The sequence below is a fragment of the Lampetra fluviatilis genome, chromosome 9 (assembly GCF_964198595.1).
Source record: "Lampetra fluviatilis chromosome 9, kcLamFluv1.1, whole genome shotgun sequence".
NCBI lineage: Eukaryota > Metazoa > Chordata > Hyperoartia > Petromyzontiformes > Petromyzontidae > Lampetra > Lampetra fluviatilis.
This window is the reverse complement of record NC_136283.1, coordinates 6,635,879-6,653,181: the sequence shown is the minus strand read 5'-3', so window position 1 is coordinate 6,653,181 and position 17,303 is coordinate 6,635,879. Positions and strand designations below refer to the sequence as shown.

The following is a 17,303-nucleotide window of genomic DNA, read 5'->3' as shown; positions in this document are numbered from 1 at the left end:
TGCAGTCACGAAAGCTTTAAATCGAAATCACCTACTCTTGTTGTTTATGCAACGTTGCTTTAAGAAATATTATTGGTAAAAAGCCAATATATATATCCATGAATCTCCATTCCAATCCCATAAAAGGAATGATTTCCCTTTCAATACCAATGCCTGATCATCCCTGAGCATCACAGCTATTATGCATCACAAAGGAATTGTACCCTCAGTTCACATGAGCCCTGAAGAGCACGCATCACGGGACTGAATGCAAACAAGAGGCCGAGTGCTGCTCTCTTTGTACAGGAATTCAATTACATCATCCCCACGATGCAAACAAATGGGTGTCAGCAGAGTTACCAAACTGAAAGTGTGTTCTGGAGAAATGCCCATATAAAATGACTGCAGTTTCCTGCAGGTTTCACTATGATAGTCAACTTTGGAAGCATGTTTCTTGGAAATGGTGCAACACTCGAATTTGAAGGAGTCTTCTAAAATAGAATGTGTAAATGTGTCTTCTGTGAACTCTGCTAGGAACTGTGAATAGTGGAGGAAATAAGAAGTTTAGTTTCAACATTTAATCTGAACTCAGAACAAAAAACACGTCAATTAATGCACCACAGTTTATAAATATCCCGAAATGTGAGTATGCCTGTGTGCTTTTTCTTCTGTCCTTATAAGGTAATCATTACGATACGAGTCAAAATATGTGACATGACTAGACTGTCACTCCAATTAATTTTGATAAGAGGATGCTGGTATGATATATAACTCGGATATGTTTCATCTCAAATAGTGCACCCACTTACTGGCAGCACACGAATCCACAAACGACTGTCGCGTGAACTGCAAACACAATTTCTGATTTTAAGAAACTACTCAAGCGCCATTGTTAAACAATGTTCAAAAATGTTCACTATTTTTTCCGAATGGTTCTTTTCTGGTAACCGCTTGTTTGCCCATCATTATGATCGTGGCTTCATGCTGTGCTCGGGGACACTGGACACAGAACTGGCCACTCAAGACTGAAATGCGATCTGTGCAGAGCAGGTGGCTGGCAGGGCTGCCCACATCCTCGCAGGGCCCACACTCGCAGGTGATGATTCACGTTGCCCAAAAAAGATCGCTTCAAAATGGAGCAAGGCTCAACCACAGCAGGAACAATATCCTTCAGGAAGCCATCTTCACAGCTGTATTATATACCTGGTAGTGGACAACCATACGGTATTCTATACAATGCAGTGGATATATGCGTTCACAGCTGTATTATATACAATGTAGTCATCAGGCATATATGGCATTATAACAAAATATATGCCTGTGTAATACAATGTTGGGTCAGAGAATGGCTGCAGACGGGATTATTAATAAACGACATCTCCAAAAAAAAGCCCGTTCTGGTGGCCTATTCATCCTTTACGTAACAAAGGGCCCACTTTTCCACACGCAGCTTTGTTTGCCACATGACAGCCAAACTGATGTGTTTTTTCTTCTCAGAGCTATAATTTAGGCGAATTAAGTACCCAAAACTACATTTTACGTGACTGGGGATTTCTTTTTGCGCAATCGGTGACCAGGCTGAGAACATCAACCCGCGACACTGGAGAAACTGTTTTAATCACAGGTGACCAAAATCTAGATTCCCACTCAGAAACTCAGCGGTGCCGACAACACACTCCCACTCCGACAAAAGCGGTGCTTAAGAGGCAAATTCGTGGCCCATTATCGAGTGCCCAAAAGTGAATTTCCAAGACTGACCACTCATTCAATTTTGGTTTGACCACTGTAATGTACATAGGCCATGTCATGGTTCCAGTGTGTAGGGCCAAGATATGTATTTGTGGCATTATTGTGAATACACTAAAATGGAAACTCCTATGTTAGTTGTACAAATTTACTTTACAGCACCTCAATCCCAGTGCCAATAGCCCAATTGTCTTGTAGATGAAACAGGTCTTGCAACCGTAAATATATCGAGAGCTTTAAAAAAAAAATGCACGCATTGTCAGACGCCACAATGTTGACTGCAATCATAACTGAAATTTTATTTTGGAGAAAGTCAATAACCATTGTTTTGGCCTGGATTTAAAAGTAAAAAAAACACACATCCCAAGCCTTCAACAGCTTTCCAGAAATATCCAATCTACTCAGACCTGCCCCACAGAGTCCACAACCCTGTGGGCATATTTTCTCCTCCACTTTGAAATTCAACATGTGCCCATGACATCAGCGTTTTTGGGCCAAGTGTACAGCTGGCACTATGTTAAAATAATGTACAACTTTCCCATCTGTATTTCACGGTCTTGCATAGGCCAATGGAGCCATGATAATTGCTCTACTGAGGCTAATTTACTGCTAATTTACATGAAAAACACACACAGGCAAAACTCTTGCAAGTGCACGCAACTTGAAATGTCTCGTTCGGGAGCTCAAATCACCGTGCCACAAATGGGTTATTATTTGGAGTTGTGTCCCAGAGGTAAGTGCACTTGCACTACGAACCTGTCCAGCCGAATTTGATACCCGACCACGGCCAACATCTCAACCCGCCATGGGTCCTTCACCCGCCACCAACCTGCACTGACCGGCGTTGTTTAGTTCGCCAAAACAAGCCCCACGACTGACGTGACCTGGAGAAGTCTTAATCCAGTCGTGGATTGGACAATGACAGGGCCAATGAGATCAGGTCACGTTGCAGGAGTGAGATGAAGCATGGAGGGATGGCGACATCATGGGGAGGCTTTCATCCAACAACAGGTGATAGACCATGGCTGATATTGATGATGTTCAAGCTGCCTGTGTTTCCTAGACACGTACTGTACAATTGTACTAAAAGTGTGGTGAGGAACACGTTCATTAATTTGACTACATCAAATTAATTTGTTACAGTAAAACACAGATCGTTGACTGAAATTTGACCACAACCAGGCAATAGTTATCTACATTTAACCATTTTAATTCAACGATTTATTTTCCTTTAAATATTAAGCAGGTAAATTGTGATATTAAACGCTCGAGACCGCATCTGGCAAACAATTGTATTTGTGCTCAAACACTTTAGAGCAACCCAACACACACACACTGTACTGTGCATCCTGTCACTCCCAGGTGCTGCAATTGATGGCTGCACTTTGTACCGGCAGTGAAAGTTAAACAAGCAAGAATATGTGCTCAGAAATCATAAATAAAGGAGTCCATTTACGAGGTTACACTTAATTACAACAGTGTGTGAATACTACAAAGCATTGTGCGTCAACACTTCTATGTTGAAATCTCAAATGTGTTCAGGCGACCAACAATGCATTTTAAAGTAGAGTATAATTTGAAAGAATATATGTAGAAGCAGACATCTTGGCCGTGTAAACATTACCTGCGTTGCTGTGTACGGCATCTCTTTTTAAACGCCACCGATTGCCGAGTATCAAATAGCATGCTATACATGCGTCTGCCAATTAAAATGCTACGCAGCACTGGAATGTAATGCAGAGCTGTTCATGATAGTAAAAGCATCAGTCGCGCAAACAACTGCATTCTAATTTCTGACCCAACAGAGCAGGTAATTGTCTACACTTCCACAGCGGCCAGACGTTTTTGAAAGAGTTTAGAGTTATCCACACGTAACCCCACCACACGCCGACTGTGGTGAACTCATTTATACTGCTGGGGTACAAACATTCTGTGCTATACATGCGGAACAAGGTGTTGCTGAAAGATAACGTCGGTTTCTCGGAGTGATTGCAAAAAGAGGGGCAGCTCTGACATGCAAGCGTGTAAAACTGGCATCGCAATACTTAGAGCCCGTGGCATTTAAATCCTCACCAAGTGTGTAAATGCTGTTGATCCAGGTAGCCGTCTCCCACCCCCCCCCCCACTTCTTTAAATGTATAACCAGTTAACCAGACAAACCACCTGTATTGTCATTTAAACGGATATATATACAAACTGCTAAATTATTAAGTGTGTAGATCCCAATTTTTCCTACATGCGTTCATACAAATGGAGGTATTTTCATCTCCTTCATAATATTACGAGGTCAGGGCTGGGTTTATAAGGAGCACGAATTCCACATGGAGTCACTGCTACTGGGATTTAACAGAGGAACCTGGAGGACAAATTCATCGACAAGGTGCCAAGACAATGTTCCCGAAAAGTTAAATACTGTACCAGATTCCAGGAATTCGTATTCATCCACGATGTGATCCATAACGATCTGTTTCATCGTTACTTTTATTTCTGAATGCGTGTATGCCTCATTTGATTTTGCTTCCTTTTTACAATGCTATTACATTCACATCCTGCCATTATTATGCATACGCTTCAATATAACAAAAACTCATCATGTATTTAATACAGTATTTCAATAATGTGCTGTATTTTTGAAGGTTGAGTTTGAACTCTGTCAGGTATTAGAATCTCTGTTGTTCCCTTATCTCTATATGCTCACTCTGTATGTCAGTGCACTGTTTTTACACGTTGATGTTTCAATGTGTAAAAATACGGTGCACTCGGGTGCTGCACGTCAAATATTTTAAACACTGAGCAACGTTAAAGACCTCCTTCATGTGGCTGATGTCGATGTAGAGCAACAACTAGAACTTCACATTGAGGTGGCTGAGCCAGATCACTGTCACGAGTACTCGCCGCCTGATTAAGGAGCCCACTTTGTAATGAGGACCATCGCATATTTCATGGATGTTACTATTTGTTTAGCAAAAAATACAAAGTAAAACCTTCAGGTTGTCACCCCTGCACCAATAAAAAAACATCACAGGTCACAATTTGAGTCATTACCACCTTGAGGATGGTGTTGGGCCATTTATACCCGAAGCATTAGGCTCGCAGTGTCACTCACCATTTCCCAAATAAAGTATGACATTGTCAACAACTTGTGATTTTATAAATGCGGAGGGTGAAAATAAGCACTGGAGCATAGCTATAATATTGCTTACAAAGCGTCATACATCCAAAACATCAACACAGCGTCATTGTGACAGCACCGTGCTAAAGATAGCAAGACAAACTGCGAAACTGCTGAAGATTTTCAGAAATTGAAATGTGACCCGCTTCATGTCGAATCGTAATTTATTCTTAGAATATTGCTGTTGACACATTTGTATGACAAGAAAGGCTGAACCCCATAGCTGCATGAACATCTCGTTTCTTTTTAAACTAAACATTCATCTTTTTCATGGCAATGGGTAACCCTTGAATTATGGTACCGCTAAAAATACGTTATACTCGACAGATTTACAACATTTCTCACTTACAAAGCACATTAATCTACGTGTTGTAATTTAAATACAGACCACTTTGTGGGTTTCATTTCAATCAACAAAGCCGACTACAGTAATGAGTAAGTGGCCGATACATTACATGCACAAATCTCTAAAGAGAGTTCACACACTTCTATGCTATAATGGTCAAAATGTGTAAAACATTAAAATGGAAAAATAAAAGACATTCAATGTAATTAGAACTATAGAGGTGAGAATAAAATGGGAGCTTGCTGGTGTGTCATAACAGGAGACGTAAAATTAAGTGGCGATGGAGTGGCAGTAGCAGTGGATGGCTGATTGTGAAGTCGGCGACCTGAGTTCAATTCGTGGTCAAAATCAGTGGAAAGTGATTCCTGAACCTGTGATGGGTTCCTCCTCCACCACCCACGCTGACAAGCGTGGTGAAGTATGGTCAACAACCCTCATGGCTGACACACAGAATTGTATTGGCAAAATAATGTATATTGTATGTACTCTACTATGTTACAGTACAGTATATAAAAACAATACGTTTACAGTATGCATACAGTACTGTATATTATAGTTGACAAACTGTATAAACAGACACAATATTAACAACAGTATTTGTTTGTACTGTGCGATTACACACTGTATTTAAAAAAAACAGCCACACATTTTTCTTAGGATGTCAGGAGATGCATTCCATGTAATAATATTCATCACCAAAATTAAGCCATTATTCTTTGGAATCTAGATGAAAAATAAACACATTGAGATGCAGAGGAAATGAAGACAACATTCCAAACTTCTTGCAATAGAGAGGACGTGTAAACGAGTGGAGGTTTTAACCCCTTTTTATTCCAAAAACAGGGACATCATACGGTCTGCCCAAGTTTAGAAATGTATGTTTTCATTGGCATTTAGCCTGATTTCTATCGTATGGACTTTGTAACCTGATCTTTGGCAAAAAACACTCATTTAAAGAATGCGATTAGCCATGATTATTTGTTCACCCAAATTCAGACAAAAATGTAATTTGAGAAGAAAGAAAGCAATACCTAGATGTTTTCACTTTTTTTTACCTCATGACCAATTTGGTCTGCCATCTTTACAGACATCACAGGAGAACATTCTGAGAAAAGTGGTGCCGTATCCACCAACCCCTCTCCCCCTATGCCACTTTTACAAAATATCAGTGCAAGTTGAACCCATTTTTCCCACAAAACTTTTTTTTATGTTTCTATATTGTTAAAGTTATCTCTATGCACGGCCATGAGATATTACGAGTGTTGTAGACCACCGTTCTAGATACGTAGAATACTTCAACTGTGATCCAGGGCCTAGAAGTGGTCCATTCGGGAAAAAAATTGATTAAGCGCATTCGTATGGCCACACCTAACCCAGCGGCCCTGCAGTTTGCCCAAGTGTCAAAGCAATAAATAACTCGATGGCAGTCACTCCTTGAAATACGACATTTTGGGACCTCCAAGCTAAGCACAACCACCAGAAGACTTGCGGTAGGCAAAGGTAGAACACACACGCCACTATACACAGCTTACAGTGGTGTAGCTATCTAGTAGTGTACATGCAGTGCAACTACACTGGGGCCCAGGGACCAGGATACACGAAAGGGGGTAACTCTTGGTTTGGTGACCCTATTCAATTTCTTGCACCAGGGCTCTCATGTCGGCCATACAAGTGCCACCGAAAGCCAAGTAACTGCCACTGTATCTTGAAATTCGCTTTGTGTTTTCTGTAGTTTCACAACTCTTTTGATTCACTCATGTCTATAATTTAAATGCAAGTGCCGACTAAATGTTATACATTAAATTACATTGAATGGTGGATTCAGGTCTGGAGGCCTGGAGTTGCCACATAGATCACACATGATGTAATTTCTAACCAATCATACGGAAGTTAAATGTGCAATGGAACGTGGTACAGTGTGAACCGATGAAGATGATATGTAGATAATGACAAAAAAAGTGACCAGATGTTCAGTGCACATGACCGATGTCCACACGCAAAGCGTTTGATTTATGGCAGCAAGTGGCCGTGACGCTACAACAAAACAAAACCGTTGGCCTGCAGTGACAAACGTTTCAGACCGTCAATGATAGTGGGCGAGAGATGGCGAACACCGATTCAGGCTCCTGGCGGACCTGCCAGAGCACATTCCCCATGAGCCACACCCACATCACAATGTCAAGCGCCTCACCCCGTTGCTCCACCGTTTACACAAACCTCGTCCAAGCTTCTTTGCAGCTACAATGCCATACCTGTCAACCCCTTATCAGTGCCCCACCTTATTACAGACCAATTCAGACTTTATTGGTCACCCAGTGTGCTTATAAACCCCAACGTTCATCCTACAAAGTCCCATCACAAGGGAGAAACACAAAGACAATTGTTTTAAGATTTTTGTTTTGCCCGTAGTGATACGGCGGTACCCGTATGGACCTGAAAACTCTATTTCCCTGAAAAAGAATACGGGTAAACCGTATGGTTGGACAGGTATGTGCACCCGTTCACATAAACCTCGCCCAAACTGCTTTGCCGGCTACAATAAAAAAAAATGTCAGGATAAAACGGTTTGTGGTGCGTGTGCCTGAATAGTTTATATATATACGCATATTTCCGTGTTATTCATCATCTTTTCATTTCAGTAAAATGTATGGATTCATAATCCTGCCAATAGTTACATGTTCAATTATTGCCACATGTAACAATAGGCTAAAAATGAAAGAAAGTCACAAGGATATATTTGTCTTGTTTCCACACGAGACGAGGAAGCAAGGTCTCTAAAATTCTGCCTGCTAACTACTGAATTTGAAGACATTCATTTTCAGTAGTTTCGAGATGAATCATGATGAATGCATCTCATACTCCCACACAACACATTAATGAACGTGGAACAACCGTATGTCGCAAAGCATCTCAAGTGCCCTTTCATATTAATTATATCATATTAATTATACGGTCTATAACATTACTGTATTACGTGTAATTTACAGCCCTATATGGTGGCGCATGCCTGTAATCCAGCACTGTGGGGGAAAGGGTTGGTGGGTCGCACACATGCAGCGAAACTCCCTTCCTGTGTGCGTCAAAGTGCCCATACCCTGGCTCACAAGGAGGAAATACAGCAAGTGTACTGAACGCCATCTGTTTTTTTTTCACTTCTATAAACACTCATTAATTGGCTGAAAACATCTTAACATCAAAACCCAATGCAGGACCCTCCTGCAAAGCAAGTCATAGGACTTGTGTGATTTTCTTTGATAAATAAGCAAATTAACTGCTGGATAAAGGCTTCCCCCTCGCCATATTGGTCCTGGGGGTTGTTTGATTATACTTCACCGTGTTGGTCCGTGTGGGTTAATTAATAGGGGACCTCCGAATGGCTCGTATCACTTGTGTTATCCATGGCCAGGAATAAAACTCAGGTCACCAGGTTCATAATGAAATGCGCCAACCACTTCGCTAATGCACCACCACTATATAGTAAGTGTCATTAATATCAACAAAAACATCCGTTAAAATGTCTTTCAGTTATAAATCTAAGTACAGTACATTACTTCACCTGTGACCACATTACTCAGATTTCACCTAGTCTCAGAAGCTAAGCAGCAGAGTTGAGCATGTGCAGTGCTCGGATGGGCAACCGCCATGCATGACACGGGGGCTATGGAGCTGCATGATGGGACAGCAGCGAATCGTGCAACAGAATCTGTTGTGACACTGCCCAGTACTTTCTGTGCTCCTCACCTTCAGCAGCCCATACTAAACAGCACAGTGAAGTATGGTTAAATAGGCACCCCCCGTGACCTGCTAAGCATGGGGAGGGCCCTCATCCGGTAGTGGATACAAACAAAAAAACTGGAAAATTGCACGCACGTAAATTATATCAATCACAATGCAATATCTGCATGCGTCGGTTCAATGTTTTTGGCTCATTTCCACTGTTGGTTGCTCTCTTTTTGTTTCCCCACCGCCCTCGAGTTTATTTTTTCTTGCAGGGTCCCCCATTGACTCTCGACACAAAACAGTGAAGCACAATCGTGAATAAGTCAAGACACAATGAAGCCGTCGTTTTCAAAAACATGACAACTGGGCAGTAACGTTTTTCGTTGTTTCATTTAAGTTCTCATTCAACAAGACTCTTCAACAGCGTGCAAAGCAGACAGAACGTGGGACTGCGCGGCACGTGCGAAGGAAACAACAAGCACATTGTGCAAATGTTTTTCGTTCTGGCACGTGGAAGCCAACGGCAACGGTTAACACGCTAGGCTTTTGGGTGCTTCTTCGCCAAACCGAGAGTTCACTTTATAAATGTGTGCGCTTTTAGACGGTGATTATAGTCCCGTGTGTTTTTAATTGACTAATCGTTTGGCACGAGGAATTATGTTGGCGTCAAACAAAAAATTCAGAAGAAATTCATGTTCGTGACGACTATATTGGAAAATGCGGTATATTGTTAAGCTCTAAGGCAGCCAAATTCGAAACAGATGCATGATGATGATGCGTCCAAAAAGTTATGAGGCAGGAAGCCTTGGGTGATCACTTTTAAAGCCCATTCATTCTGAGACTTAACAACGTCATCCCTTAACGTCTAACAAATTACAGTGGCCAGCTGTTCCATATTAAAACTGAACAATTATTTAAAAAAAAGGTTGCTACTCTCCCCAAGAATAGTAGCTACGTACCAATACTTGTAAAATAACTATAATACCTCGTACTGTGATGAAGAAGCACTACACTCACGATTATCGTATATAGTACCCATCGGGTAATATTTCATTGACAGCCAACTAACCGCATAGGTGTAAATTAAAAGTAAGAGGCCCAAACATAATTCTCGATTACAAATTCAGGTCTGCAAATGGCTCGTCAACCCTCTTGTCATCTGCTCACGGGTCACAGATTAAATGCCAACTTGGAGAGGCCACGCCAGTCCTGCCGGGTTTGCTGGTGCCACGTTAGAAGTCCGGGGGTATTTGTGGAATTTCCTGCGTTGGCCAGAGCTACGCGCAATATCGGAACCTAGCAGGCCGTGAGATAATTGCACTGTACGGCAGATATAAACATGTTTCGCCAGGCAGGCTCTGACTGCTATATTGCTGATAAAAAAAAATATCTGACAACGGTAGCATGGAAGATCAGGGGGGCTGCCAGCCTTGTCGCAATATCGTCCTCTGTAATCTTGATTTGAAGCTTTCGTGACTGCAGGAATCCATACTCTTTGGTTCTTTCGGTAAAGTCACGTAGTTTTGTTGCGATCGAAACGTCGTGATCTATTATTTTTTATACCTACGTGACTTTACCGAAAGAACCAAAAAGTATCGTCCTCTGTACCCACACACCGTGTCCATGTTACCCGTGAAACAATGCTAAGAAGAGTGGAGTTGTTTTAAAGTGACGGCAGGCATCCCCCAGTCAGTTTTAGCAAAAGGTAGCATGCATGACTGGAGATGATATAATGTACAAGGTTGTAACTTTACCCTGTAACAGATAGTTGTCACATCACTGAACATCGTTACTTTGAGGTGAGGATAAACACCTAAATAATACATGCTGGTGTCCACCATAACAATGGTCAGTTGCAGTTATATAGCTGTAAATGTGAGCAATATAGAAAACCCCTCCTAAGTTGTCATCCTAACAGAGGTGGGACAAAGTCATTGTTATGCAAGTCCAAGTCGAGTCGCAAGTCATCAAATTCATGACTCGAGTCTGACTCGAGTCCAAGTCACATGACTCGAGTCCACATCTCATAGGTGGGACAAAGTCATTGTTATGCAAGTCCAAGTCGAGTCGCAAGTCATCAAATTCATGACTCGAGTCTGACTCGAGTCCAAGTCACATGACTCGAGTCCACACCTCTGCATCCTAAAACTGAAGGCAACACGTACAATCAGTGACCAGCGTATGAACTTTAAGTTGAACCGGTCACCTTTGTATTCATGGTAAGAGGGTGTAAAACCGCACAGAAAATGGTGTGATATCTGTAACGATCACCCCACGTAGAATGCCCGCCCACGCACTGACCTGCTTGAACTCAATAAACGACCGAGCCAGCACGGGATCAATGAAACGGGGGATTACGGGGCACTCAACGGAAAATTTAAAGCACCACTTGTACCCTTCGGGTTGTACGTCTGATTTGTCCTGAATTAAACTCTTAAAATATGGCTCCCCAGCAGTTGTCAGCATGGCAGCAGCCATATGCTATCGGCTCGCATGTAAAATTATGTGAGGGGTGCTCAAAGATAATCTTTTGTGAATAAACACGTGTGTTAAATATCACCTTCGGAACGTAAAGTCTGCTTTGATGGAGGTGCGGAGGTGCCTCCGATTAGCACAGTTAGCTACATACGGTGCAAAAGGTCAACATTTATATGTACACGGTGGCTCTGGTGGAGAGAAACGATAGGTTCACTCATCTGCAAATTAAGTGTATTGCTTAATGATGAAGCCTTCGGCGAGGACACATTCCAGCCGTGTGGACTCCCTCGTGCCACTGGACACAGGTGGTGGAGGCAACGACAGTGAGCCTGGGCGCCACGGTGGCGAGATGTTAACTACATCGCCTGGTATGCAGGAAGTCGTGTATTAAATCCCAACGCTGACTCCTGTTGTATATTTGGAGTTTGCATGTCTCTTTCCCCGTGGCCGTGTGGATTTTTTCTCCGGGGCCTCCGGTTTTTCCCTCCACATTTAGAAACATGCTTTTAGAGTGTTTGGCTGCGAAAGATTTCCACGTGATAAGCCACTTCGTTGGGCTATCATTTGGGGCCAGGTCGCTTCTGAAAGAGAACTGTATTGCTCAATGGACCTTACCTGGTAAATTAATAAAATAGAAATAACAAAATATAGCCACTGGGTGTGATTGAGAATGTATTTGAAAGAATCAGTCGTAAATGTAATTATATAGTACAGATTGTTACAATGGAGAGGGCCAATAACATCATTTACACTGGCTGGGGCAAACATTCACCAAACTATGTGGCAAACATATCTTCACTTACTGTGTTAGCTGGTCACAATTGTGGACAAATCATAACACTGCCCTCTGCTCTTGAACGTGCACAAGTGTCCTCCTCAGTTGGCAGCTTCAACTTGAGAGTTGTTGTCAGCAGCATTATATTCATTTGTATCAAAGTATATACAATGATGTATCTTCTTCGAAGCCAAACGTCTCATTCTTGCATGGGGTCGGCTGCTTGCATTTACTTTATCAGTGTACGTCTATTCAATACAAATAGAAAGATCCCCCGTATCACCTTAAACTGTTTGGGCAAGTGCTGTTAGCAAGCACCTATGAAGGCCGGCACGGCACACGAGGGGGTGGATGGCCAGCACCACCTTCGTCTCCCTTATAACGATGCTTTTACACTGCACTAGGTACTCATTTGAGGCCGAGTCAACCTAGGGGAGGCCCAGGACCCGTTCAGATAATCATCAACGGTGTTGACTTCTCCCCGTATTCTGCCTCCCCTTACATCACACCCACTCTCTTGATATCTCATTCCACCACATTGTTCCATAAACCCTCGGTCTCCCTCTACTCCTCTTGCACTACACCGGAATAATCTCCAAGGACTTGTTCGCTCCCGTGTCTCTGCTCCCCCGCCTTCTAACAAACCTGCACTGACCAGCGTGGTGAAGTATGGTAAAATAACCTTAGCGACCCCTGATGGTGTGGCGAGGCCCTCATCCAGCAGTGCAATGACAAGGCTCTGTACATGCACACGTTCAAAATTATTTATTTTGTAATTAAATACCGTGCCACTACTGAATAATGGAATATTTCCCTTATCAGCAAGTATGCTGCGCTAATTCGTCAGAATGCTTGCGGTCGCTCAGTCTGGAACCATTGTCTGGGCGGATGGGCTAAAAAAAGCCTCGGCGGTAATTATAAGAAGCGTCTGTTAATGACGACGGTGGTAAACTATTCCGTGCATTTCAGCTGCTCACACATTCCGAGGGTCATTCCATCATGCCCTGAAAGCAATCAGGTGGATTCCAGCAGACAGCCAGTTTTGCCCGACATGTGGTTAAGCCCAATAAATAGCAAAACACAAGAAAATTGCCGAAACAACAAGGCGACTGGATAATGTACCGAACGTAGCTGTAAATGGTTAATTAGCAACATGGTGCACCCTGGCTTTGCGTAATTAAATGAGTGCTTAAAAGGCTGCGGTTTTACAGCCGAATTACAAACCTTAAGGTAGAAATGTCATTACAGTAGTTATATTTGAGCGTGGAAAAGAAACAGCTTCTAAAGGCTGACCACGTTATGTGCCACTGGTTTCCCACCGCATTTCTGAAACACTGAACTGCATAAAAAAACAAACAAAAACATCACCACATGAGCATAAACACCAATAATTAACGGTGTTTAATTTTGTAAAGTTCAGCACACACCGCATGCAGCAGAATTTGCCTTTTTCCCACACCGAATTAATGCGCTGCCCCTCATGGAAAACAGGCGAAGATTGCTTAGAGTTTCATCACCTAACGTGCAAAACTCGGGACCGTTTACAACACCGCACGCATTTCCCCACGGGTTGTCCCGAATGGGATGGACGTCAAACATCAATGGACGTGATGGAAGGGTTGCCATCTCTTTCCCACACATCCTCCGATTAGCACGGCTGGCAACGCATGGTGCGAAAGAAGTTCAACGCGTATGGATGTGCAGTACATACAAGCTCCAAATTAAGTACACACATCTCTGTTGAAAGCCGCAGCAACGGGTGAAGATGCGAGTGAAATCTCAGAGGTGTCACTGAAGGTGAACGCAATCACACGTAGTCGCGCATTGACGGCCCCCAAAAGGAACTCGAAAGATACGGCGAATGAGACAGCTGGAGGAGTTGATGATCGAGTTATGGGTGAAACTTGTTGCCATTTGCCAAGGGAAGAACGACGACTTACCCGGCTGATGGTGAGAGGCTGGTCAAGGTCCCTTCCTCCCACGAGACGGAACCCCCACGGCGCTGGACCCGTCAAGATGACTTGCTGCGGCATGGCTGGACGACGGCTGGGAGGAGTGATCTTCTACTCGTGGCTGTGTAACGAAACGTCAAAGAAACAAAATAACCAATAAAGGGACAACTCAAGTCCAACCCCGCCACCACTACACACACGCGCGCGCGTTCACACAGAGCGTACACACTCGATACGGCAGGCTCTGGGTGTGGCTATGCACAATGCAACTTTTATTCGCACGAAATTTGAGTGATGTTTGTGCTTTGCGGATTTAGGAGCGTACGTGAGATGCCGTTATAGTCTTGGTGTAGGGTATATACCTGAGAAAGTGCTCCCAAGTATGTGGATTTGCGTGCTTAGGGACTCGGTGTGTTGTGATTTAACCTGAGACTATCAGCTTAGAGCCCCGTGTGTGGTTTAACCTGAGAACAATATCGGCTTAGAGCCGGTGTGTGGTTTAACCTAAGACCAATATCAGCTTAGTGCCCGTGTGTGGTTTAACCTGAGAACAACAGCAGCTTCGTGCCCGTGTGTGGTTTAACCTGAGACCAAAATCAGCTTTGTGCCCTGTGTGGTTTAACCTGAGACCAATATCGGCTTAGAGCCGGTGTGTGGTTTAACCTGAGAACAACAGCAGCTTCGTGCCCGTGTGTGGTTTAACCTGAGACCAATAGCAGCTTAGTGCCCGTGTGTGGTTTAACCTGAGAACAACAGCAGCTTAGTGCCCGTGTGTGGTTTAACCTGAGAACAACAGCAGCTTAGTGCCAGCGTGTGGTTTAACCTGAGAACAACAGCAGCTTAGTGCCCGCGTGTGGTTTAACCTGAGAACAACAGCAGCTTAGTGCCCGTGTGTGGTTTAACCTGAGAACAATATCAGCTTAGTGCCCGTGTGTGGTTTAACCTGAGAACAACAGCAGCTTACTGCCCGTGTGTGGTTTAACCCGAGACCAATAGCAGCTTAGTGCCCGTGTGTGGTTTAACCTGAGAACAATATCAGCTTAGAGCCCGTGTGTGGTTTAACCTGAGAACAATATCAGCTTAGAGCCCGTGTGTGGTTTAACCTGAGAACAATATCAGCTTAGTGCCCGTGTGTGGTTTAACCTGAGAACAATATCAGCTTAGAGCCCGTGTGTGGTTTAACCTGAGAACAATATCGGCTTAGAGCCCCGTGTGTGGTTTAACCTGAGACCAATAGCAGCTTAGTGCCCGTGTGTGGTTTAACCTGAGACCAATAGCAGCTTAGTGCCCGTGTGTGGTTTAACCTGAGAACAATATCGGCTTAGAGCCCCGTGTGTGGTTTAACCTGAGACCAATAGCAGCTTAGTGCCCGTGTGTGGTTTAACCTGAGACGAACAGCAGCTTGGAGCGCGTGCGAGCCTTCACCTATGGCGACACGCAGCAGAGCTCCTGGCGCGTCCTCTCCTGCACGGCGCGCCTCTCGGAGTGAGTTGAAAAGCGCTGCGCCAGACGCCGCCTTTATGAACGACGAGGGGGTGCAACCAACGGACGGAGGCGACAGCATCCAACAACTCCTCCTCCCACCACCACCTCCTCCTCCTCCCCACTACCCTCACCATCAACCCAGCCCAGCCACAACGCCTTCCTCTCTCGCCATCACACAGCGATTGTCCATCAATTCGTAGATTTTTTTGGGGGGGTGGGGGGCCCTAGAGAGTCCCTATCCAGGGTGTTTGGCCTACTCTTCCAACGAACGTCCGACGCATTGCAAGAGGCGGCAGTAAACAGTGTCCACGTGTTTCCCACTTAGGGGCCGTCCATAAATGACGTCACGCGATTTTGGCCGATTTTTGACCCCCCTCCCCCCCCTCGTCACACGGCGTCACAAAAAGTCAGACGCCCCTTAAATATGACGTCACAAAGCTCTGCCCCCCCTCCCAAAACCATATTTTCATTTTGAAAATAAAACATGCTTCAAATCACTTTAAACCAATGTCATTGTAGTGCGTATTTAATGTGGCGCTGCACTCTGTTGTAGGAGAAAACACGTATTCAAAAGGAGGCGTTGGAAAACTGAAAAAATTCACTTGAAAATATTCAACGTCTAACTAAAACTGCAGATGTTCAGAATATTATATTGAAATTCTCTTATAATTATAAAATATTAAAAGTATTTATAACTTTTGAAAAATACTTGAAACTTTGTAGTAGAACGAAGCAAAATGGAGAGTGCAATTATCACAATCACATTCATTCCACAGAATGACAAGCCCTGGTCGAATCATTAGAATCAAAATGGTTAATAACAATCATTAAAAAATGTACTAAATTTATGCTTCTCCATTATCCCATGGAGAAGCAAAATGCTCCTTCATGGAATAAAAAAAAAACAATTAATTTTTTGCGCACAAAATACTAAATCGTGCACACGATATACTGAATCGTGAGCGGTTCAAATTTGTTTTCATTTCCATAAGGGAAGTCCGTAGTTAAATCAAAGATCCCAAATGGTTAAATTCAGTCACTCATGGTTCATAGTAGGAGAATGGCGAAAAGAAGCATGACGCCATTTTCTGGGTACAAAGAACTAAAATTATATAACGACTGCATTAAAATTTTATTTACACTTCCTCTTTCTGACGAAATATTATTCTCAATAAAAGTGTGACGTAGATTGACTTCTGGTTCTTATGTTTAACATTATAATATAATCTATACTTTAAATAAAAGGTGACCTTAATACATTTAAATAATCAAAAAGTTAATAATGAAAATTTATCAAAATTTGTGTTGTTATAACAATTCAATTTAATGAAGTAGAACGTGTTGTTTATATTTATTTAAAGTTGCGCATTTTGATGTGATGTCACATTTTTCAAACCCCCCCTCCCCCCCCTCGTCACACATCGTCACAAATGTCTGACCCCCCTCCCCCCCCCCTAGGTGCATGACGTCATTTATGGACGCCCCCCTACGACATTTGTGCGTCAATGCACGCATCTTAGCCGCACTAAACAGATACTAGAGGGGCATATTTTCGACCTTACGACACCTTCGGATTGTATGGCGCTCAGTCACTTATTTGACTGCAAAAGCTTCTTTACACTTCGCTGATTTGCACGTTGTTTTATTATT

At 43.2% G+C, this 17,303-nt stretch overlaps 1 protein-coding gene across 4 annotated transcripts in view; it reads right to left on the bottom strand.

The window, feature by feature from the left end:
* Nucleotides 1-15,685, bottom strand: part of PDLIM3 (PDZ and LIM domain 3) — a 42,159-nt gene extending 26,474 nt beyond the window's left edge. For 3 of the 4 annotated variants that reach the window (XM_078859710.1, XM_078859707.1, XM_078859709.1), the window contains exons 1-2: nucleotides 15,554-15,685; nucleotides 14,157-14,289 (exon numbers count right to left, since the gene is read on the bottom strand). In XM_078859710.1, coding sequence (XP_078715836.1) covers nucleotides 14,157-14,249 — 93 coding nt within the window. In that variant the 5' untranslated portion in view covers nucleotides 14,250-14,289; nucleotides 15,554-15,685. The remainder of the gene's footprint in view (nucleotides 1-14,156; nucleotides 14,290-15,553) is intronic. The other variant, XM_078859708.1, reaches the window with a different exon arrangement.
* Between the last annotated feature and the right edge of the window lie 1,618 nt (nucleotides 15,686-17,303).